Source organism: Quercus suber, unplaced genomic scaffold, assembly GCF_002906115.3.
Source record: "Quercus suber isolate HL8 unplaced genomic scaffold, Cork oak 2.0 scaffold_154, whole genome shotgun sequence".
Lineage (NCBI taxonomy): Eukaryota > Viridiplantae > Streptophyta > Magnoliopsida > Fagales > Fagaceae > Quercus > Quercus suber.
The window spans coordinates 269365-293919 of NW_027069615.1; the positions used below are offsets into that span (position 1 = coordinate 269365).

The 24555-nt window shown below is 34.6% G+C and overlaps 1 protein-coding gene across 1 annotated transcript; it reads left to right on the plus strand.

Moving 5' to 3' along the window:
* The first annotated feature begins 4200 nt into the window (after positions 1 to 4200).
* Positions 4201 to 24507, plus strand: LOC111991682 (long-chain-alcohol oxidase FAO1). The gene is made up of 3 exons (XM_024023477.2): positions 4201 to 4557; positions 5008 to 5280; positions 22584 to 24507. The coding sequence occupies exons 1-3, from the start codon at positions 4336 to 4338 to the stop codon at positions 24333 to 24335; spliced, it is 2247 nt and encodes a 748-aa protein (XP_023879245.1). The 5' UTR covers positions 4201 to 4335; the 3' UTR covers positions 24336 to 24507.
* Positions 24508 to 24555: the final 48 nt, after the last annotated feature.

Consider the following 24555-nt stretch of genomic DNA (forward strand, 5'->3'; position numbering starts at 1 on the left):
CCTAGAGGGTTTTGCATGGTAGGAGTAAGGCTCGAGAAGGTGATCTTGCCAGGATCCCTTAGAGGAGAGTCTTCAAGGACCCCCAAGGCTTGTAGGGAAGCCAGCCAACCCTCCTCAAAAGCTAGCTTCCAAGCCTCCTTGATGACTAGTTCCACAGAATTCTTAGCATCAGCAAACTCTTCATTGTACCACTGGTCTTTGCGAGCCTCCAAAGCCGCTTTTAGGTTGGCTAGTTCCTCGGCTTGAGCAACATTCAAGCTTACTGCTTTGGCCAGCTTTAAGTCAGCTTCATTTTGCTTTACCTCGAGTTCTGCGAACCTCTTCTCCACTAGTGCCTTAGCCTTCTCCGAGGCAGCAGCTCTCTTCTCGGCCGCCTCGGTAGCTTTTGTCTTGTCCTTTACTATCTTAACAGTCTTCTCCCTAGCAGCCTTCTCCTGGTTAGCATCCTCGGAAAGCTCCTTCAACTGCCCATCGAGGATGTGAGCTAGCTGAGCAGCCAAGTGGAACAACGGTAATCAGCACGGCAATAAAAAGAATTTATATAAGGGTTAATAGAAAATTAGGAAATGAAAAATTATCGCAATAGTATGCCATTGCAGCCTCCTTCCCATGGATTCCTTCGTCCCCTCCTCAAAGGCGTGCACGTCCTCGGGCAAAACGAGGTCGTGCACCAAGCTTTGGGCAACACGACCCCTTTCACCTTTCTCATACACCCGTACGCTAGCAGTCGCAGGAAGGGGCTTGCTGTCTAGTTGGAATGAAAGCTGCCATGCTGGCGTTGCTTGGGAGGAGGATGCTATGTTCATTTTGACTTGAGCCAGCGGCTCATGGATGATGATACCTCTTTGATGGCTGGGGGGGAGTCCTGGTTAGAGCATCACTCGGACCGGTGGGGGTTTGCTCGGCTATACGTTGCCTTTTTTGGGATCGGCCAGAGGGAGGAGGAGGAGGGGGAGGAGGTAGGGGCGTCTGGCCATGGCCCTGAGGTGGTTGCTGCTGTGCGGTTTACCTTACACCGGGCACAAAACGATTAATTGTCAGGGTCTTTCTGGTCACCATGCCTTCACCACGGTCGGATTTGGTTTTAGAGGAATTAATAGATTCTGCAGCTACTTGCTCGGCTTCCTGAATGAGAGCCTCGAATTCAACAAGGGCGTCGGGTTGTGCGGGGGCTTCCTAAACGGGAGCCTCGGATTCAACAGGCGTGTAAGCTAGTTCTCGGAGGCGTTGGGACACACATTTGGTCGATTCATCCCGCAGAGGCGCAAGCTCGTCTGAACCAGTATGCAACCGACCAATGTCTCGAGCTTCACCTACTGTGAACCTTAGAGGAAGAAAATTCACGTGTCGTACGTTGATGTAGGAGAGGAGGGGATTGTCTACCAAAAGAGCTTACCCGAAAGGTTGCAAGGTAGAGTACACGGGCTCGACGCCGAGAATTAGATGAGATGCTCGGAGTTGCCCGTCCCAATGAACAAATATCTCAGACCTAAGTATAAATTCAGATCCCTTACGTGAACTACCCTAAGATCCTGGGTAAACACTTTGCTGTCTGCAACGAAAATACAGTGAGTCAGTATTCAGATAAGTAAAATAATCATGAGTAGAAAGACAAAACGAGTTAGAGATCGGTACGAACCCATTTCGCGTCATGAGAGGGGGCAAGGGATTTCACCGGCAAACCAATTGCCGCACACCCGGATGAACTCCCAATAGAATTTCTATTAGAGTCAAGTAGGCATGAAATTAGCCGTACTCTCATATCTCTAACCTTTAAATAATAGTTGGCTCTCTTATTCTCACACAGACTGTACATGTGGTTTATGTCATGGTGGTCTAATTGCAAACCAAACGTTTGATTCAACCTACTGACACAACTAACTACTCGGTAAAAATTGGGGGGAAGTTGGTCAGGGCATAGCCCATAGTACCTAAGGGTATTGAGTAAAAGAGGGTCCACGGGAAACCTAACCCCACCCTCCAGAATCGCCATTAAAGGGAAAAAAGTAGTATTTGCCCCTTTGCGGAGGGCAATTTCACTCTCGTGATAGTACGCCACTTCCACATCATTAGGAATGTCAAATTTTGCCTAAAAGTGGCTAAGGACGCCTTAGTGTTTAGTAGGAAAGCATAACCCATCTTAAACTCTAAGAATTAAGGGAAGAAATTCAAAGAAAGAAACTGAAGTAAAAGAAAGAGGTAGAGAACTTACTTGGGCTCTAGGAAAGAAGGGACTCTGGACTGATGGATAACCACACAGATGAATGCACGACAGAGAGAAAACTTAGAGAATGGAGAGTGAAAAAGTAAAAGAATGATTTGGGATGGACTATTTATAAGAACCAAAAGGATGTGAGCAATGTTTAATCAACAATAATGAGGCTTAATTAGCAATAGTAAAACAAAAAAACCTTAAGGATACCAATGCCAACTCACACACATGACGCCGCAGTTCACGAATCGTCAGGTAATAATGACGGCTGAACCAAACAGTTAGATGTAACGCGCCTTTTGAGAGCGCATTAATGGGTTTCTAAAATCACCCAAATATTCCCCATTGAACTTCTCGGAGAGCAGTGCCTTTTGGATTCCTTGATTCTTCCCGAGAGCTGGGCATGAATCAAGGGGGCTAATGTACACACTGTGGTACCCAGACCTATTTGGCCTTGGATTCTGACTTAACAGTGTGGCCTATGGACCCAACCTCTTTCTACCCAAGACCCTAGCCCGAACCCACAAAAGCCATGGGCCCAAGCTTCGTATTGCTCAAAAGCCTGAGGAGTTGGCAATCTACATTAGCACGCACCTTGTTTCGCCACCTAGTTCTTACTCGGTGAACCATTCTCGAGCAAGAAGAAAGGCGTTCGGATACACCATCCCTTGTATGTCTGGCAGTGCCTTGAGGAATATCGTTGCCGAGCATATATCTACTGGAGTGGGAACCAGTTCCAAGGCCACTCTCACCACACTCCACTCCAACCTAAACACCCACCTACAATTAACGATATTGGACCTTCTATTGCACTAATTTTGAAAGCAATCATAATCCCTCCACTAACGCTTGGCTATAAATATGAGAAGCTGAAGGAGGAAAGGGTTATTGAAAGGCTGGCAAAGAAACAGAGAATAGAGTGAGGCAAGTAATCTAGAGTGAGAGAGAGAGTTTTGGCGAGTCTCTGTGTTGAGAACAACCCAACGCAGGAAATCCAAGCCTATCTTACAAATAGATTGTGAGCCTGAGTGAGGCCTAGCCCAATAGCCTCATTTTTGGCACGCACAGTATTGATTAGGACTTGTGATTTTTTATTTTTTATTTTCCATTAATGGGGGAGATCTAATTGAGGTTGGACAAATTTTTACTACAAACTTGATTGTAGCCTCTAAAGGTTACAATTCCCACTAAAAAACATTAGGCTAAAATGCAAAACATATCCTTTAATTTTCTCTAGAGTTCATTTCAATCCTCTAATTTTGTTTTCGTTTATTTCAGTTTTCTAAAGATTCAATTTTATCCAATTAAGATCACTTTGTCAACTTTCGCTAATTTAAAAAAAAAAATGGAAAATATTTATTGGTCATTAATTGAAATTTTTAATTAGCATGACTACATATTTTAAAAATTTAATCGTTAAAGAACTTATTCTTTATGTTCTTAATACACGTTAAATTTTGTGCTAATTGGATGTTATTTACTATTCGATTTATAAACGTATAATTTTAAAATACAAAAATTTAAAATTTAAATATTTTATTGATGATATATTTATTAATTTTTAATTTTTTAAAAATTTTGTAAGCATAAAAATGTAAGAAGAAAAATGCAACCTTAGATTTTTTTTTTTTTTTTTTGATCGAAAATATAAACTCAGGTTACATCAAATTTATTGCAGACTCCTCCAAGGAGGTTTAACCTTAGGTTTTTGTTTTGTTTTGTTTTTTTTTTTTTTTTGAGAACGAAAATATAACCTCAGGCTCAGGTTACATCAAATTTATTGCAGACCTCCTCTTAGGAGGTTATGTCTTTTCAACCCAATTGTGGTTCTTACATTTAGCACGTCTTTGCATGTTATATGCCAGCAAAGCTTAGTGCAGACTTATATTGATATAAGGGCCTAACACGGGTTTAATTGGAAAAGTTAAAAAAAAAAAAAAAGGGTCCAAGATATTACTAATCAAAATTCAAAGCATTAATTTGTTCAAAGAAAAAAAAAAAGCATTTCTTTTTCATTTATTTTTTGGTTATAACAAAGTCACCTATAAACTTCCTTAAATAGAGCAGGTTCAATTTCAAAGGAGAGAGACACGGAAGACACGAAGAGAGAGAGAGAGAGAGAGATGAAGCGAGAGAGCCATCCTTTGTTGAGGGGAGGGAGAAGAGGAGAGAGTAAATACAGTCATGGGTGGACGGCGGCTGAGATGCAATCACTGGCTAGCATTTGTGAGGCTTTATTACCTCCTTTGACATTGAATTCTTTAGAGGAGAAGAATGAACAACCTACCGAGGCTGTGCAGTCCTTCTACAAAGCTTCTGGGTCTCAATTTCCAATTCCTGATGAGGTAATAATATTAATTCTTCAATTATATACTCTGTGTGTGTTTGTGTTTGTGTTTTTGTTTGTCTCTCAGCAGTTCCGTACATGCATGGTTTAGTTATCAATGTCCTGTTTTTGATAGAACTCATGAAATTTATCAATGATAGTTTCTGCAGCCCTCCATGGGAGACTTTCAAGCTTCTATCTAAATGGGACAAGTTAGCCAAAAAAAGTCATTTGTTTGTAATTAATTAGTTTGCATGCACACATTTATTATAATTGTATATGTTTTTTTTTTAATTATAATATAATTAGTGCACAATTGGACTTTATTTTTTGAAAATATATTAAAAAAAAATTAGCTAATAGACCTTAACCTATGCCATTAGGTTATTGTTAACAAAAGCCAGTTAGGTAATCATCAAAGAAGTACTTAATTTTTTCTTTTTCTTCTTTTGTAATGGAATGAGAACAGGCTGCAGAGCTTATTGGGAAAAGGGCAGTAACAGAAGCTGTGATATTAGTGAGAGTGGTTTTAAGGGCGCTGGGTACTAGGTTGGGTACTTTATTGCTTTGTGGACCTCTTTGTCTTAGCAATAAATGGCCCTTCGTCTTCAACTTTTCTAGCATATCCTTGGAGAACAGGGAGAAAATTTTGCAGAAGTGGTTTAGGCATAGATTTTTGACACCGATCAGAGCTGCAGTTCTTTACATCAAAGCCCTGTCCCTCTACAATTTCTTCTCTCGGGTAATGCCTCATACTCTATTTGCTTTTTCTTACATTATATTTACTACTATAATTTCGTACTTTTTTTTTTTTTTTTAGGAAAACTATAATTTGGTACCTAGCTAGAGATTGAAACAGAAGAAGACAAAAAAAAAAAAAAACTTTCATTTGTTTTATTTTTTGTACCCAATATAATTTCGTACTTTTTTTTTTTTTTTTAGGAAAACTATAATTTGGTACCTAGCTAGAGATTGAAACAGAAGAAGACAAAAAAAAAAAAAAACTTTCATTTGTTTTATTTTTTGTACCCAGTATTCCTATTTGGAAAATTCTTGGTTTATATCCTATATATTTTGCGTCTTTACAGTGTAAGTTTATATCACTGGTATAAGATAAATCTATAAAAGCCTACTGTGCTATAATTATAAAAAAATAAATAATGATAGCTGGATCAATGAACTGTCAAATGGTTTAATTCCAACCCTTGGGCCCCACTTATAGGGATGGGACACAGATTTTGTTTAATTATTGGACGTAAGACAGTAGAATAATAAATTATTTTATAATATTTTAACAAATTATTAATATGATAAATATATTTTTTGGGTTAAAATATGATAAATTTTTATTGATATTAATTTAAGCTCACTAATAATATTTTATTTTGCTTAGCAATAATTACTAATCCCATTAATAATTTGTAAACAATTTTATATGAATTTAACATTTTTCATAATTTATAAAAACAACTTAACAAATAGGACCATTATTGTTGAGCCCACTATTGAATTTCTTGACTCCGCCATTATTATGTTTGCCTCTCTTTTATTTCCATAAAAGAAAGGCAGACATATTCTTATTTGCCTATTTGGGATTCCAATAGGAATGGTCTATATTTAAAACTTTTTATTTCATTTTTTCATTAATGTTAGAGCTCTAACTCAATTAATTCCATAAAAGAGAGGTAGACATATTCCTACTTGCTTACTTGGGATTCAAATAGGAATGGTCCATATTTAAAACTTTTTATTTCATTTTTCCATTAATGTCAGAGCTCTAACTCAATTAATACACTAAATCATTTTACATTTGTAATTACTGTCAAAGCTCTAAAAATTTTTTTTTTTAAAAAAGAAAGAGAAAGTTAACAAGATCAGTCAAATACTCAAATATACAATACTACGCGAAGAATAGAATTTTAGAGAAAATTACAGTATAAAACACTTTTAAAATTTTAGAGTTTTAGATATCTTATTTAAATCTTAAATGTCAAAATGTTTCATTTATATTTTAAATTTTTTTACAAAGATTTTATTTAAATCTTTTTTTTTTGGTGTAAATTTCATTTAAACATTAAATTTTGAAAAAAATTTCGTTCAAAGTAATTGATAATGTCATATTTAATGGGATTACCCAAAAAAAAAAAAAAAGTAATAGAATGTTATATGAATGGTTTCTCAAAAAAAAGAAAAAAAAGAAAAAAAGAATGTTATATGAATGAGACGTTTTAGAAACTTTGAGATTTAAATGAAATATTTTAAGATATATAAAAATACATAAAATTTTAAGGTTTAAAATATAATTACCCAAATATATTATTTAAAAAGAAAGAGAAAGTTAACAAGATCAGTCAAATACTCAAATATACAATACTACGCGAAGAATAGAATTTTAGAGAAAATTACAGTATAAAACACTTTTAAAATTTTAGAGTTTTAGATATCTTATTTAAATCTTAAATGTCAAAATGTTTCATTTATATTTTAAATTTTTTTACAAAGATTTTATTTAAATCTTTTTTTTGGGTGTAAATTTCATTTAAACATTAAATTTTGAAACAAATTTCGTTCAAAGTAATTGATAATGTCATATTTAATGGGATTACCCAAAAAAAAAAAGTAATAGAATGTTATATGAATGGTTTCTCAAAAAAAAAAAAAAAAAAAAAAAAAAAAAAGAATGTTATATGAATGAGACGTTTTAGAAACTTTGAGATTTAAATGAAATATTTTAAGATATATAAAAATACATAAAATTTTAAGGTTTAAAATATTATTACCCAAATATATAACACCTATGAAAATGATGATATAAGATATAACATTGAAGTGAGGAATGAAAAATAACTAAAAATGGTTGGAATCACAATATCAACACATGATCATCGTTGACGCTATCCTGCTTGTCTGCTGTCAAGATACAGAGGTTTATGAATGAAACATTATATTTTCTCGATGACTCATAGTTTTTTTTTTTTTGGAGAATAGATGACTCATAGTTAGGTGAATACTTGGAGGGAAAGAAATTAAAAGGAGGCTAGATTAGGACTTTTGGACTAGTCATGTTCTGGTCCAGTTAGAACTTCTAACTCTTCCAGCTTATTAAGCAGTTAATATTTCTTTACCAGGCCATTCACAATGTTAATAAGATTTATGATTCTCACATAAATTCAAAATCTTGAAAGAGAGCGTGATTTGGCAATCTCCTTAATTTATGCCTTTAAATTTATATTTTTCCCTTATAATAACTCTTATATTTATTTGATAAAAAATTATTAGGTAATTTAGAGTACCATGATTTGCGTACTCTCTCATCTCACATGAATGATGTGTCCCACCATGAATTTAATTAGTGAGACCACCATTCATTTGAAAGGAGAGAATACACATTTATAGTACTCTAGGAGTACACAATTGATGACCCAATAAATAGGAGAGTGAAAGATTTGAATTCAATTTTCCTTTTGCATTTACATCAAAGATGCTAAAAAATAGATAAAGACTTTATAGTTGAATTGACACATTTCCATGCACAAAGTGCTTGGAGGTCTAGGGTGAAAAAATATTCGAGCTGAAGAGTTAGCAACTTATTATAATTATTTCTATAAAAAAGTGCTAAAAAATATACTAGTTTTTAGCACTTCAAAAAAACTATTTTATCTATTTTAGCACCACATTTTATAATGTACTCTACATGAAGTCTTTTATTTTTTTACATACAATCCATTAATATAAGTATAAACAAGTAAACAACCCATCTTATTAATTTTATTTATTTATAATCTCACCATCACACACTTTTGGTGTAATAGTTACTTCACAAGTATAAGTGCTTGTGGGATGTGAAGGCCATAGACTAAGAAGGGCAATTAATTAAAAAAATAATTAATTTTTATATTTTTCATAAAGTAGTATTATAGCTTTCTTAAAATGGTCTATCAAAAAATGTTCTAAAGGCACCTTGACCCTTTGTTTTGTTTTATTTTTTGTCATTTTAAAAAAGAAAAATGTTATCACTATAATATTTTTACAATACTTTCATAATAAATCATAAGTGACAGTTTGTTATTAGTAGAGTAAAAAATTAATTTCAATTATAAGTTTCAATTAGAATCAATATCAATTAACTATCTATAATTTATTACAAAAATATTATGAAAATATAAAAAATTTAGCATTTTTAGCAGATAAAGGGAAAAATTCAGTATTCTTGGATTGCGTAAAGTTCCCTAATAAATAGAGAAGAATTTGTCAGTACAGCCTACAAACTTGACAAACGGTTTTTGTTTTTTTCGAGAGTTTCTTTCCTTCATTTTTGATCCACCTACTTCGTACGGCATTGGATTGAAAAAGAGCCTTTTTCTTTTGCTGAAAAAATATAAATAAAGGCTTATTCATTGATGCTAAAGTTACAGGTTGTCTTATTTTATCTATTTTTTGAATAATTCATAGTTATAATTTGAAGAAGATTTTAACCTGAATATTTTCCTTAGAAATGTTAACTTTAAAAATAGAAAATTGTTTCTTAGACGAAGTTTCCATAGAATAAGACATATTTCATTTTATTTCGGTTTCAAAGATTTTTCGTATGATTCGGGCTATACCCCATGACAGTTAGATGTAACTTTCATTAATTGTTAGCCATAAATTGGAGGATGGTGGATTGAAAGGGATCCACGTTTTGACTATCTTAGTGTGAGTTTGGATGGCACAATGTGCTTCTTACGTTTGGTGTTTTAAAATTGAGACTCATGACTACTATTCACATTTTAAAATGAAGACCTACAACAATGTTTTAAAATTGAGACCCATGGGTATTGTTCAGCCAACAAATGAAGACCCACAACAGTGTTTTAAAATTGGGACCCATGGGTACTGTTTACGTTTTAAAATTATTTTACTATAGTGTTTTCAGTAATAAATTTTTAGTTTTCAGTAAATAAGCAGTATCTAAATACACCCTTATTATTGCCTTGAAAGCAAAACATGTTGGGAGCTTTTTCTTCTCTTTCTTTAATTTTTATTTTTAGTTAGAAAACAAATAGGGTACCCTTTTACATTTTCCACTCTCTTTCATTTCTTTTTATGATTACTTATAAATTTTTTTTTGACAAAAAAGGTATAGAAATTCCTTAGGAGGCAAGAGATTTTAAACCTAAGATCTCGTGAATATTATGAGGCTTTAAGAATTACCTAGCCAATCCTTTGAAGTTAATTACTTATAAATAAAAAAAACTTTGAACATTCCAGTTAACTTTTTCATTGGTTTTTAATTTTTTTAAATTTTTTTTTAAATTTTTTATCTCAAATGTCATTGTTCTCTTGAAAATTTAACAAGTAATACGAAATATTTTATAACTCAATGATACTGACTTGATTTAGACTATTCACATTAGTTTGTGCCTAATTTTAGAATAAAAATTAACTTTTTTATATTTTTGTTAACTACTTTTCAAAACAACTACATCAATGATCTATTCTAAACTTTATTTCATTCAAATAGTTTTACCTCACTCATTTTTTTTTTATTATTTCCTCCACTTTTCAAAATACCAAAATTTCCTCTACATTTTAAAATACTCATACCCACTTTTCAAAAAGAGAACAAAATATTCGTTCCGTGAAGCTATGGTGTTCCCTAATTTTGGGGCAGCATAGTGGCAAAATGGTACTTTTCTCCAACCTACTATGTGACAACTAAAGAGGCTATTACATGTAGTTTTAGTCACATAAATTTTTTAATTAGTCATGTGACTTGTATTGTGGGTGCTTTTATATATTGGGTTTATTTATCATATAGGGCTCTTATGCTATTTTAGAGAATCTAATGTGAATGTTCTTAGGTAATTATGAGAAAATTATTAGTTATTTCAGTAATATATTGATGTGGTACTCCATTCTTTTATATGAACTTTGGATTCCAACATAAATTTATGGAAGGGGGTAGTATGAAAGTTTTTTTTTTTTGGGCATAATAATGATGTAGCAAGTTGATGTCGATTTTCTTTGAGATTATACTATATAATTTCATAAAGTGGACTACGAAAAGATTTGCTCAGATTATCCTCTAATTTGAAATTAAAATTAGGATTTGATTGTAGTCTATTTCGCTTTCAAAAGTGATATTTTCCATATCTAGCTAACACGTTTTTGACTTGGTTTCTGAATTTAAATCTAAGGTAAGTTGGTAATAATAATATGATCAAATCAAATTTTCCTGAAGTTGTATTGTTATATAAATTCTTGTTATATTCTTTCCAAATTTTTATTTCTGAATTGGTATTGGTACTTCTAGTGAAGACTTTTAGTATTCAAATCTTCTATATCTTAGGGTACGTTTGGTACGCTGTAATAACTCCTGTAATGGAATAACTATTTATATGTAATATTAATTCGGTCATTTGGTTGCATCTTTATTACATAGATTAATTATTACATTAGAATAACTATTCTTTAAATCGAAGAATGACTATTTCTCTTTAAAATGGATGTAATAACTATTCCTTAGTGTATATAATAGGTTTTAAAATTGATATATTTCCAAAAATATAAAGTTTCCTTATACATCTTCTTTTACAATTTTTTCATATGTAACAACCAAACTTATGAATAGAAATAATTATTCCATTACAATGTCTTCTATTCCCAGTAATAAAAATTACTTTTCCTAATGTAATCTACATTCAGTGTACCAAATGTACCCTTATTGTAAATTTGTAAGTTTGTAATTATCGAATTTAATATATATATACACTCCGTTGGATTTTATTGTTTTTTTTTTTTCAGTTTAAGGAATCTTAACCATTGGACTAATAAAAACTAATTAATCTAAAAGTGGATAAAATTTAACTTGTAAAATTTATGCCTAACATGCTCTTAAATTAAATCAATCGTTTTGTTATTTTATATAGTTTATTGTGCTTTTCCATAAAGCGCACCATTAGAAATGCATTTCTCAAAAAATTTTCACCAAATTATATAATAAGTTACGTGCATTATTTTTTTTTTGAGAAAATATAAATAACTGTTTATAAGTTAGTGCGAGTTTGTACTTCGTAGAAAGTGTGCGCTTGATGACACTATGACAGTGTCAAAATTGCTGTGGCAATATCAAGCTTATTGGGTACTCCCTAGTCTTATTTAGACAATATTTGAGTCCATTCCTATAAGGGGAAAAAAAAAAAAAGAAAAAAAAAAAAGATAGTTGAGTCCATTATCTGTCATTATTTCTTAGGACTTGATCGTTGTAGTGTTAAAGTAGTACTCCTAATTTCTAGTTTTAAATTTGGTCAAACATGTTTAAGAAGTCCTGATGAATAGTTTGATTATGTCAAAATGTTTGATTAAGAAGTCTTGAAATAATTTAATCTCTCCAAACAACCAATAAAGATAAAAAAAATTTATTTAAGCAACAGTTTAGAGCATAGTGTGCCGGTTTGGATAGCTAGTAAAGTTGCGTTGTGTTTCACTTGTTGTGTTTTCTCCCTCTTTTTTTTTTTTTTTTTTTTTTTGGGCCGGCTTTGTTGACTTTGGGGACAAAATTCACTGTGCGTGTACTGTTCATGCACTGTTTATGCAATATTTAATATTAAAAGTGAGTCCCACAATACTATTTACACATTTAAAAATTATTTTGCTACAGTGTTTTCAGCAACAATCAGTTTTTATCAACTTTTAGCAACAATAAGTGCTATCTAAATGGGCCCAGTATATTAGAGATAATGACAACCAAGAAATTTACAAAAACCATTGTGGTGGAGTAAAATATATACATCAATCATATTTGATGCGCTATATGTGGAAAACTATCACTGTATTTGGTAAAGGTCATCATCCATTAATGCCTCGGTACTAAAATTCTAGGGTCGTTGATGGGTAATTATTATATTTTGCAAGCTTGGATAAGAATAATGTTACTGTGTGTACAGGGGATCCATCAAGTAAAACAGGTAAAAGAAATGTAAAAAAGAGAAGGGATCTTTTTTTTTTTTTAAATATTTTTTTATGGGGCTCTTGTCCTAAGCAGCAATGACAATGGAGAAAAAAAGAAAAAAATTGTTATGGGTTTTGCAGTTTTGGTGTCATTGGAGAGAATGGTCGTTGGGCCGACAAGTTCAGGCCTACACTTTTTATTTTTATTTTTATTTTTTTTTAAGGTCAGCAGATCGGATTGGGGAGAAACGGTTTGCTCGTAACGAATTCTTAATAGCAGTGTGATAGTGCTTCTATGTTTTTTATTTTTTATTTTATTATCCCCAGTCCATTCGGATTGAGGGGCGTAAGGTAGAGTAGATGAGATTTAGCTTAAAATTAATTTATTTTCAATCAACTCTACTTTATTTCCTTCACCCTCTCTCAGTTCAAACGGGCCCTAATGAAGATGAAGGAAGGAGGTTGGGGTATACTATTGAAAAGCAGAGAAGAAATTCTGGAAAATTGAAACTCTATTTCATTGAGCAATCAAAAATGAATTGAATGAATAAACTGATACAATCAGATGGGTATATATACACCTGAGCTATAACTAACTGTATACAAGAAACTAACTGGAAACTAACAAATATAACAGAACATACACGTGCCTGTCATGTGCTGATTTAAATACATTTTCAGAACTAAACTACATGCCGTTTCTATTGTTTATGTGAGATGACTATTGTCGTTTACTCTACAAACAGATTCTGTATTCTGTTTCTTATCTGTGCTCTTCATTCTTCTCTTCTTAGTTCCATTACTTCCTTTTGCATCTTGACACCCCCCCTCAAGTGGAAGAGGGGCATGAATATTGACCATATTCAACTTGGATACAAGAAAGGAAAACTGTTGGGCACTCAAGGCTTTGGTTAACAAGTCTGCAATTTGAGAGTTTGTCCTAACATGTAACATTCTGACATACCCTTCCAGGACTTTATCTCTGACAAGGTGACAATCAATCTCTATATGCTTTGTTCGTTCATGAAATACAGGGTTTGCAGCAATATGAAGGGCTGCCTGACTATCACAGAACAAAAGGGCTGCTTGAGGATGCTTTATTTGAAGATCATGAAGAACATATAAGAGCCAAATGATTTCACAAACTGCTACTGCCATGGATCTGTATTCAGACTCTGCTGAAGACCTTGAGACTGTTTGTTGCTTCTTTGACTTCCATGAAACCAAAGATTCACCAAGAAATATGCAAAAGCCAGTGACAGATCTCCTAGTATCAATTTCTTGATTTAGACCCCCAAAAACCTAAGTAGTAAATTAATGAATAACTTGATTAATTCCATAGTTAACTATTTGATAGATTGTACAATCCCAGTGTCACCAAAATCCAATGCTAATAAAGAAATTTTTATAAATAAAAAATAAAAAATTTGATGATAAAGTGGAAAACTATTGAAAAAGTCTTCAAAAGAAAAACCACTCTGGATAATTAACCCCATAGGAAAATTCTACTAAAATAAACAATTACTATGTGTATACTCACAAAACCTTTGTAGTCCTAAACTTTATCGGTAACCTCAGCACATGACTTTTTTGTTTCCTACCGCAATGATTCCAGAACTTTGAAATCCTTCTATAAAACTTCTTGCATGAGTGAACTCATTGGTAAGAGTTAACAACTTCTATGGTTTGGGAGGAACTCTTGAAGGAACTTGTAAATAGAACACTCAAGTGAGAGTGTTTTATAATTTTTTAGGCTCAAAAAAGTTAGCTTTTTGGGTAAATATGACAACCTCTTTGCTCTCAATTTGTGCATCATGGGTTGGTTATATATATATATATATATATATTAAAGAAATCATTAGGTTAAGTTGTCAAGAGTTCAAAAGTTGGTTTACTCTTTGCCGCAATTTCAACTATGTGAGGCTCGTGTGGACTCTTAGAGACAATTAATATAGTTGAACACATTTCAAATGGCCATATCTAATTCCTAAATTTGGTTAAATTTGTGTCCATTTTGAAGCTCCATATGTTTACCATCCCATGGCATAAATTTCATTTAAAATAGTTTTGGTGTAAAATATATTAGTAAAAGATCATCGATTTACCATCTTTGAGCAGATCATAACTTTATTGTATTTAAGTAGCTTATAACCCAAATTCAATCCTAACACAATTCCATTCATGCAACTCAAATTTGATATATTTTGAGGCTAAGATTTTGTCCACACATGTATGAATTCTAACACTATTATTTTTTATCATCCTCTTTCATCAGAATGGAAAGTCCCCGGAACATCAATCTTATTAGGGACTGAGGTAGAATTATTGCATTAGCCAATGAGAAACTACAATTTCCTCTGACAAAACATTAAATAATAATTTATAAAAGACCACTATTAAGTAAGTTCTTATGTGCCTCTTCAAACAAGGGAGTAATTAAGTTTTGCTAATGAGTTTTTTTAAGACTGTAACTTAATTTTGTGCCACAATTTTAATGTGTTCAATCGTAAATGAGTGGTTTTATATCACTTTCATATGAATTTATTATTCACAATTAACTATATTAAAATTATGGCAAAAATTGTGACACAAAAAAGATGTGTCTATATTCTTTCTCTTCAGTAACACACACCTTATTGAAAAACAGAGAAGAAATTCTGGAAAACTGAAACTCTATTTCATTGAGCAATCAAAAATGAATTGAATTACCAAACTGATACAATCAGATGGGTATATATACACCAGAGCTATAACTAACTGTATACAAGAAACTAACTGGAAACTAACAAATATAACAGAACCATACACGTGCCTGTCATGTGCTGAGTTAAATACATTTACAGAACTAAACTACATGCCGTTTCTATTGTTTATGTGAGATGACTATTGTCGTTTACTCTACAAACAGATTCTGTACTCTGCTTCTTATCTGTGCTCTTCATTCTTCTCTTCTTAGTTCCATTACTTTTGCATCTTGACACCCCCCCTCAAGTGGAAGAGGGGCATGAATATTGACCATATTCAACTTGGATACAAGAAAGGAAAATTGTTGAGCACTCAAGGCTTTGGTTAACAAGTCTACAATTTGAGAGTTTGTCCTAACATGTAACATTCTGACATACCCTTCCAGGACTTTATCTCTGACAAGGTGACAATCAATCTCTATATGTTTTGTTCGTTCATGAAATACAGGGTTTGCAGCAATATGAAGGGCTGCCTGACTATCACAGAACAAAAGGGCTGCTTGAGGATGCTTTATTTGAAGATCATGAAGAACATATAAGAGCCAAATAATCTCACAAACTGCTACTGCCATGGATCTGTACTCAGACATTGTTGAAGACCTTGAGACTGTTTGTTGCTTCTTTGACTTCCATGAAACCAAAGATTCACCAAGAAATATGCAAAAGCTAGTGACAGATCTCCTAGTATCGGGGCATGCAGTCCAGTCTGCATCAGCAAAAGCCTTCAAATGCAATTCTGATTTGCTTGAGAAAAACAACCCTTGGCCTGGTGAGCTCTTTAGATATTGCAAGACCTTATGAGCTGCTTGCAAATGAGGCTCCTAGGACGTGCCATGAACTGGCTTAGTCTATTTACAGCAAAGGTTATGTCAGGCCTAGTTATTGTCAAGTATATCAATCTTCCTATCAATCTTCTATAGGAGCTTGGATCTTGCAACTCCTTCCCCTCATACTTACTAAGTTTGAGGTTTTGATCCATAGGCACTTTGGCTGGTTTGCACCCTAACATGCCAGCATCATCCAACACTTCAAGTGTGTACTTTCTTTGACATAAGTTGATGCCATCAGTAGTCCTTGCAACTTCAAGGCCTAAGAAAAACTTCAAATCACCCAAATCCTTTAGCTTGAACTGTTGATCCAATAAAATCTTCAACTCATCAACTGCTTGTTTGTTATTACTAGCAATCAATATATCATCAACATAAACTAATAGAGCAATAAAGGAAGTAGATGTCTTCTTAATGAAAAGAGAGTAATCAGCCTTGGACTGTGTAAACCCAAGGAGAACCAATGCAGTGGAGAATTTGGCAAACCATTGCCTTGAGGCTTGTTTTAGTCCATACAAGGACTTAGTAAGCTTGCATACCAACCCCCCTTTGCTGTGGAAGCCTGGTGGGAGATCCATATAGACTTCTTCCTTCAATTCACCATGTAGGAAGGCGTTATTTACATCAAGCTGACAAAGATACCAGCCTTGCACAGCAGCCACGGCAAGAAGACACTTGACAGTAACAAGCTTTGCAATAGGGGAAAATGTTTCAGTGTAGTCAAGACCCTCTTTTTGTGTAAAGCCTTTAGCCACCAACCTAGCTTTATATCTCTCCACAGTGCCATCAGATTTGTACTTCACCCTATATACCCATTTGCAACCAATTGTCTTTTTATGAGGTGGAAGAGCTGTGAGAGTCCAAGTGTGGTTAGCTTCAAGGGCAGAAATCTCAGCTGCCATAGCCTCTCTCCACTTGGGATTTTGAACCGCTTGGTGATAGAATTTAGGTTCCTCAACAGAAGAAATGGCATTACAAAAATGCAAGTGTCTAGGGGACAATTTGGTGGAAGATAGGTATGAGGATAAAGGGTAAGCAGTACAAGGTTGAACTCGAGATACTTGACTGCACTTATAAGCTTGCAAATAAGCAGGTTTGTGTGAAATCCTAGTTGATTTTCTAATAGGTGGAATGGAAGCAGGAGGTGCAAGATGGACAGAAGGTGAGGAAGGATCAAGGGTAGCATTAGACTGATTAAGAAGATGAACATTGGACTGGTCAAGGGAAATAGGAGATTGATTAAAAACATCAGAATGACCCAAAGGAACAGGTAGGGAACCAATAAGAATAGAAGAAGTGTCTGAGCAAGGATGGGAAAGAGGAACATGCTCAATAGTAGAAGTGGAGTTGGTAGGTGGAAGTGAAACAGAAATAGGACAAGAGGGAGTGTCAAAATCAGGAGTAGATGATCCAGATAAAGGAAAAGAATTGATACCAGATAATGAAGAAGAAGAAGATTTTGAAAAAGGAAAGGTAGACTCATGAAAGACAACAACTCTAGAGATAGAAATCTTCCTAGTATGAAGGTTAAGAACTTTGTAACCTTTCATATTAAAAGGATAGCCTAAAAAGACACATGGGGAAGCTCTAGAATCAAATTTTAACCGGTGGACAGAAGGGGTTGAGACAAAACACAAGCAACCAAACACTTGAAGATGAGTAAAAGAAGGTTGTTTGTGAAACAAAAGCTCAAAAGGAGATTTATGACCTAACAAAGGCATGGGCAATCTGTTAATCAGATAAGTAGCTGTTAAAATGCATTCTCCCCAATATGCTGAGGGCAGATTGGATTGAAATTTAAGAGATCTAGCAACATTCAAAAGATGTTGGTGCTTTCTCTCAACCACAGAATCTTGCTGAGGTGTATAAGTACAACTCTTTTGATGCACAATGCCATGATAACTGTAAAAGTTGGATAAAGAGAATTTAGGAGCATTATCTGATCGGATTGCCTTAATGCTAGTGTTAAATTGAGTCAAAATCATGTTATAAAAAGAAATTAAAAGCTGTTTAACATTAGACTTAGCTTTCATGAGATATACCCAAGTAGACCTAGTGGCATCATCAACAATGGTAAGAAAAAATCTAAAACCATCATAAGTGCAAACAGAATAAGGACCCCAAATATCCACATGAATCAAAGCAAATGGCTCAGTACTCATATTATTGTTTGAAGGAAAAGGCAATCTCTTCTGTTTAGCCAAAGGGCAGATGGTACAAATGTCATTACAGCTGGAAGAAAAAGAAGGCAAAACATCTTGCAAAGATGACAATTTATTAAAAGAAGGATGTCCTAATCTAAAATGCCACAAAATGGACATATCTTTATTAGAGATAGACGCAGAAAAAGCTAACTTGGGAAGCTTGTTGATGGAGAGGTAATCTGACAGAGAAGGTGGAGTCCTAGAAGTGCTGTTTTGCAGCAAGTATAGACCATGTTGGACTTCACCCACTCCAATCGTCCTCCAACAAGAAAGGTCCTAAATGAAGCAAAATTGAGACAAAAATACAAGATAAAATGGCAAGCTTTGAGTGAGTTGACTGACAGACACAAGATTAAAGGAGAAGGAAGGAACATAAAGGACATGTTCAAGGGTAAGAGAGTTGGACAGTTTTACAGTACCAATGTGAGTAACATGAGCAGATTCACCATTAGGTAATTCAACAACACAATGGGAAACAGCAATATAAGAGTGAAAAAGTGAAAGAGAACAAGCAATGTGATCACTTGCACCTATGTCAAGAACCCAAGTACTACCACCAAAAACAGATCTATTCACAAGCTTAGCAGAGAAAATGGAATGCTTGAGATTACCTGCCAAAGGAGTTGATTGAGACGTGGAAGCTTGGTTGGAAGAAACACTGTTGGCCATAGCAATTGAACTGTTTTGAGAATCAGATCCTCCAATCATGGCAAGCAGTTTTTGACATTGCTCCATTGTGAAAGGAAAATGCTGTAAAGTTGGCGTTGCAACAGAATCAAGAGAAGAAACTTGATTTGCCCTTGCTTTTCCTTGGTATGACCAAGCAATCCACAATGGCTGCAGGTAGGCCTTTCTTTTCCTTTCTTGAAATTCTTGGAACCAGAACCAAAATTCATTGTTTTGGCTGCAAGGGCCGTGGATTCAACAAAAGGACCATTGTTGCTATGTCCAACTGACCTCTGCCTTTCATCTTGAACCAGCAATGAATATACCTTGTCAACAGAAGGAATGGGATCCATTAACAGAATTTGACCTCGAATGTGAGAGAATGAATCATTGAGCCCCATTAGAAGCTGCATGATTGCTTCTCTGTGATGAAGATTGGAAATCTTTTCATTCACATGGCACACACACTTCTCACAAGAACATAGAGGGAGTGGTTCATAATTCTGTATTTCATCCCATAACATCGAGAGATTGGTAAAATAATCACTCACAGTGAGTTCCCCTTGAGAAATGCTAGCAAGATCCTTCTGTAATTGGTAAACCCTAGGTCCATTGCCCTGAGAGAACATATTCTGAAGCTTCTTCCAAACTTCCTTGGCAGTTCTTCGATACACCATACTAGTTGCGATTTTAGGGGAAACGCAATTGATGATCCAAGAAACCACAATTTCATTGCATCTTGACCAGCTTTGAACGAGAAGAGGAACTTTCTCCATGGCAGAAGTCAGAGAAGCAGAGCCATCAATTAACCAAAATTTATTCTTGATCCTAAGAGCTCTCTCCATAGATCGTGCCCACGTAGGGTAGTTTTCTCCTCCAATCAGCGGCTGAGATACGAGAATTGCACCAGGACTCTCAGCGTGGTGGAGAAAGAAAGGATGTGAATCATCAATGGTAATGATTGTAGAAGCTGAATCAGAAGACGCCATTGATGGAGCTTCGAAAAGAAAAACCTAGCTTTTGGGGAGAAAGAAATTGAAACGAAGAAATTAGGCGGAAGCAAGAAATGATTGCTCTGATACCATATTGAAAAACAGAGAAGAAATTCTGGAAAACTGAAACTCTATTTCATTGAGCAATCAAAAATGAATTGAATGAATAAACTGATACAATCAGATGGGTATATATACACCTGAGCTATAACTAACTGTATACAAGAAACTAACTGGAAACTAACAAATATAACAGAACATACACGTGCCTGTCATGTGCTGGTTTAAATACATTTTCAGAACTAAACTACATGCCGTTTCTATTGTTTATGTGAGATGACTATTGTCGTTTACTCTACAAACAGATTCTGTATTCTGTTTCTTATCTGTGCTCTTCATTCTTCTCTTCTTAGTTCCATTACTTCCTTTTGCATCTTGACATATACATCAAACCCATGAACAAAGTTTCTCTTCAAATTTGTTTGAAGAGAAACTTTTTAGATATATCTTTTTTTGGTGTGAATTTTGAAAATGCAACTGTTAAATTTCATGTTTCTTACGTTCTTAACATGTCTATCAAATTTCGTTCAAATAAGTTGTTATTATTATTCGATCAATAAACTTATTTTTATAAACAATTTTAGATCATAAAAACTTGAAATTTTAATATTTGTTTGATGACATGGCCATTGATCTTTGATTTTCTTGAAATTTTACAATTATGGAGGATATAATAAGAATATGCAATCCAATGGTTAGATTTTCAAAATTTATACCCAATATAAAGATATATGAGGAGCTTGAAGGATTTCTTTCCAAACTAGTTTGGAGAGAAACTTTGTTCCAAATCCACCAACTTGATGAAATTGACCCAATCCAACCCGATGTCTCAGATTGGTTTCATAAGTTAGTGGGTTGAAATTTTATTTGATTGATTTTAGTATTTTTATAATTAGTTTCGATGAATTTGAAAATTTTAAAATATAATTTAAACACATTATACAAATCATAACAATTTGTTGAAAAAAAAAATGTTTAAATAATTGATAAATATTTAATTTGTTTATAAGGCATAAAAGATGTGTATGCACAATTCACTTACTCATGACCCAAGTGGATTGGGTTAAAAAAGCCCTCTAGCTCAACTTATGCACACTCCCTGAAGTTGGGGAGTGTGATATTATTTTATTTTATTTTTGATTAAAGAGGAGTATAATTGTTCTTTATCACCTTACACACCTAAAAAGAAAAGAAAATTCTAATACATGGGTACTACTTATTTTAGTAGGTAAATTTTTTTTAGTTGAACTGGAGACATATATTCGAATCTCATCTATACATTATTAGTGCCTCACTTGATGATAAAAGAACAATCGTCATAAAGTTGTCATCAACTTAGGCATTTATAAATACTCTAATATTGATTTTTGGTTTGAGTCATGAGTGAGCATCTTGATCATGATAAAGACTTTGGGAAACATCAGGTAGTGCTATGCTGTTGTCCAAAATCATGCCCACAAACTGAATTACAAATCATAAGCATCTTCATCATGATAAAATTGAAGACCACGGGTCATCAAATTTACACAAAACCACTATCACGTATCACAAATAGCCTACTCATCATGCGATCATGCACCACGGATAGAGGGGTAGCATAGCACAATCTGCTCTTGAAGACATGCCTTCCTTATGCCGCATGCAGTTTGTGTGGCTAGATTGGTAAAGCAGTTTGTGCCCCAGTTTGTGTGCAAGGTGAGGTTAGGCTACTCGAGCATGCGAAGTGGCATACTGGTTCATATGGGAAAATGAGTTTGGGCTGTGGCTTATTGACAAAACATGGTTAGGCTACATATGGCTGGTGATAATTTTTAGTATTTAGAACACCAAACACAAAAAATCACCTCTATTATTTGTGCCAAATGTAAAATAAATTTGGCATGAGCTACAATGACGTTTTAATAATAGTAACATATGATGAGATGTGCTATAAATAATATTTCGGTATTTTTTATTCAAACTTTCTCTTTCTTTATGACGGTTGGGAATTATTCAAACTTTCTCTCTCTTCAATGATTGTTGGAAACTAAAGACTAAGAATAAAAAAAGAATTAAAAGGAATAAAGAAAAAATATTTAAATAACGGTAAATGAATAGAAGATGTGTTGTAAGGTGTATTGTTAAGTGATGTGTTAAATTAGATAAAATAACTTTTTAATGAATCAAAATATAAGTTTTTTAGTAAATCTAATGCTTGTAGTGCTCTAAAGATATTTAGAGAAACTGCTGTCTTTTCTCCTCGTGCTTAATTGAGAAGAACCTTGTTTTCCACTCATTCATGTTGTGATCCTAAAAAGAGTGAGAAATTGTTTGAAACCACAAATTCATTTCCATCAGGTTCACTGCAGCAAAATCTTCAAGGAGTTTCCTTGAAGTGGTTCTAGTTCATGCGGACCAAGAGTTATGTTGGAATAAACCATAACTTGATCAATTAATCTGTGTTTAGTTGTTTGGGATCTAAATTGAATTTTTCAATGTCCACTTCAAAATTCGGATCTTTGATAAAAAATTCAATCTTTTCTTCAAAAAATCAAAGGTTGGTTGAATCTACAACCAACAGAGTGAAGCACAACACCTAAGAAATTAACTCTAGTATCTTTTATGCTGTTCCATTCTACAGGTGAATGAAAATGATGAAAATCCAGCATGGGAAGCCATTGGATATCATGTTGACACTGATAAGGAGCCATTTGAAGTCCCTCAAAAAAGGTCCCTTGACAAAGGAATGGTAGAAACTATGCGAGAAACTGACTCAACCCTTGTGCAATCTCTTGCCCAGAGAGGTATCAGAGCTGAATTAGACCCCAAGCAGAACCTCTTCAAAATTGAATGTGATGTTGTAGTTGTTGGGTCTGGATGTGGAGGAGGAGTTGCAGCTGCTGTGCTTGCATGTTCAGGACAGAAGGTCATTGTTCTTGAGAAAGGGAACTATTTCACTGCTTCTGATTTTTCTTCTCTAGAAGGCCCCTCCTTGGAGCAACTATATGAAGCAGGGGGACTCATTGCATCTACTGATGGGGGAGTCTTTGTTATGGCAGGTTCAACAGTAGGTGGGGGGTCTACTGTTAACTGGTCAGCATGCATCAAAACACCTAATACAGTGCTTCGGGAATGGGCTGAGGACTGCAAAATCCCATTTTTTGGGAGCCCTGAATATCTCTCTGCTATGGATATTGTGTGTGAGAGAATTGGTGTAACTCAGACTTGTGTGGAGGAGGGGTTCCAAAATCAAGTACTTCGAAAAGGGTGTGAGAATTTAGGCCTTAAAGTTGACTATGTGCCACGAAATTCCTCGGAGAATCATTATTGTGGGTCTTGTAGCTATGGCTGTAGAGAAGGAGAGAAGAAAGGGAGTGATGCTACATGGCTCGTGGATGCTGTGGATCATGGTGCAGTGATCTTAACAGGATGTAAAGCTGAGAGCTTCAAATTGGAAGAGAACAAGAGTGGAAGCAAAAGAACAAAGAGATGCCTGGGAGTGATAGCAAAGACTTTGAGTAACAACATCACAAAGAGAGTAGAGATTAAGGCCAAAGTAACAATCTCGGCATGTGGGGCTCTTTTAACACCCCCTATAATGATCTCAAGTGGATTGAAGAACCAAAACATTGGCCGCTACCTTCATCTCCACCCTGTTGCTATGGCCTGGGGATACTTTCCAGAATCAAATACAGACCTCAAGGGTAAAAGCTATGAGGGTGGAATAATCACATCCGTCCATGATGTGGTTGGGGAAGACTCAAAGGTGAGAGCCATCATAGAAACTCCATCACTAGGGCCGGGATCATTTTCTGGATTATGTCCTTGGGAATCTGGACTAGACTTCAAGAGAAGAATGGTTAATTATGCAAGAACTTCTAATTTGATTGCAATAGTTAGGGACTCAGGATCTGGAGAAGTTAAGGTAGAGGGAAGGATAAGCTACAAGTTAGATACATCAGACAGAGAAAACCTCAGGGTTGGGTTAAGGCAGGCATTAAGAATTTTGGTAGCAGCCGGTGCTGTTGAGGTGGGCACCCAGCGTAGTGATGGGCAGAGATTAAAATGCAAAGGAGTTAGTGAAAAGGAAGTGGAGGAGTTTTTGGAGATGGTTTCTGTAGTGGATGGGCCATTGTCGATGGTAGAGAATTGGACAACACTCACCTCTGCCCATCAGATGGGTAGCTGTAGGATGGGGGCTGATGACAAAGAAGGTGCGGTTGATTTTAATGGGGAAAGTTGGGAAGCAGAGGGACTATTCGTTTGTGATGCTAGTGTTCTGCCAAGTGCCGTTGGTGTCAATCCCATGATTACCATTCAATCCACTGCTTACTGCATTTCAAAGAGAATAGCTGAGTCCTTAGAAAGGGTAACATTCTCTAAAGCTTCCTGATTCCCCTTATTCTTTAACCATGCAAACATCTACATGTGCACACATACGTACACAATAATACATACACCCACATTGGAAATGTTGTTTTAGATTGAATCATCTGTTAAATAAGGATATGTTATAAACATTAGATTCAGTATGCAATAAATATGTAACTTCCTATGTCTGTCAATGATTAGACGCATATATTGTATTGTTTTCTCAATTTTAAGTCACTTAG

Excerpts from the sequence above, each read along its gene's own strand:
- LOC111991682 (XM_024023477.2), top strand. The coding sequence starts at position 4,336 with ATGAAGCGAGAGAGCCATCCTTTGTTGAGGGGAGGGAGAAGAGGAGAG. Across the intron at positions 4,558-5,007 it reads AATTTCCAATTCCTGATGAG|GCTGCAGAGCTTATTGGGAA; the intron begins GTAATAATATTA and ends GAATGAGAACAG. Across the intron at positions 5,281-22,583 it reads TCTACAATTTCTTCTCTCGG|GTGAATGAAAATGATGAAAA; the intron begins GTAATGCCTCAT and ends TCCATTCTACAG.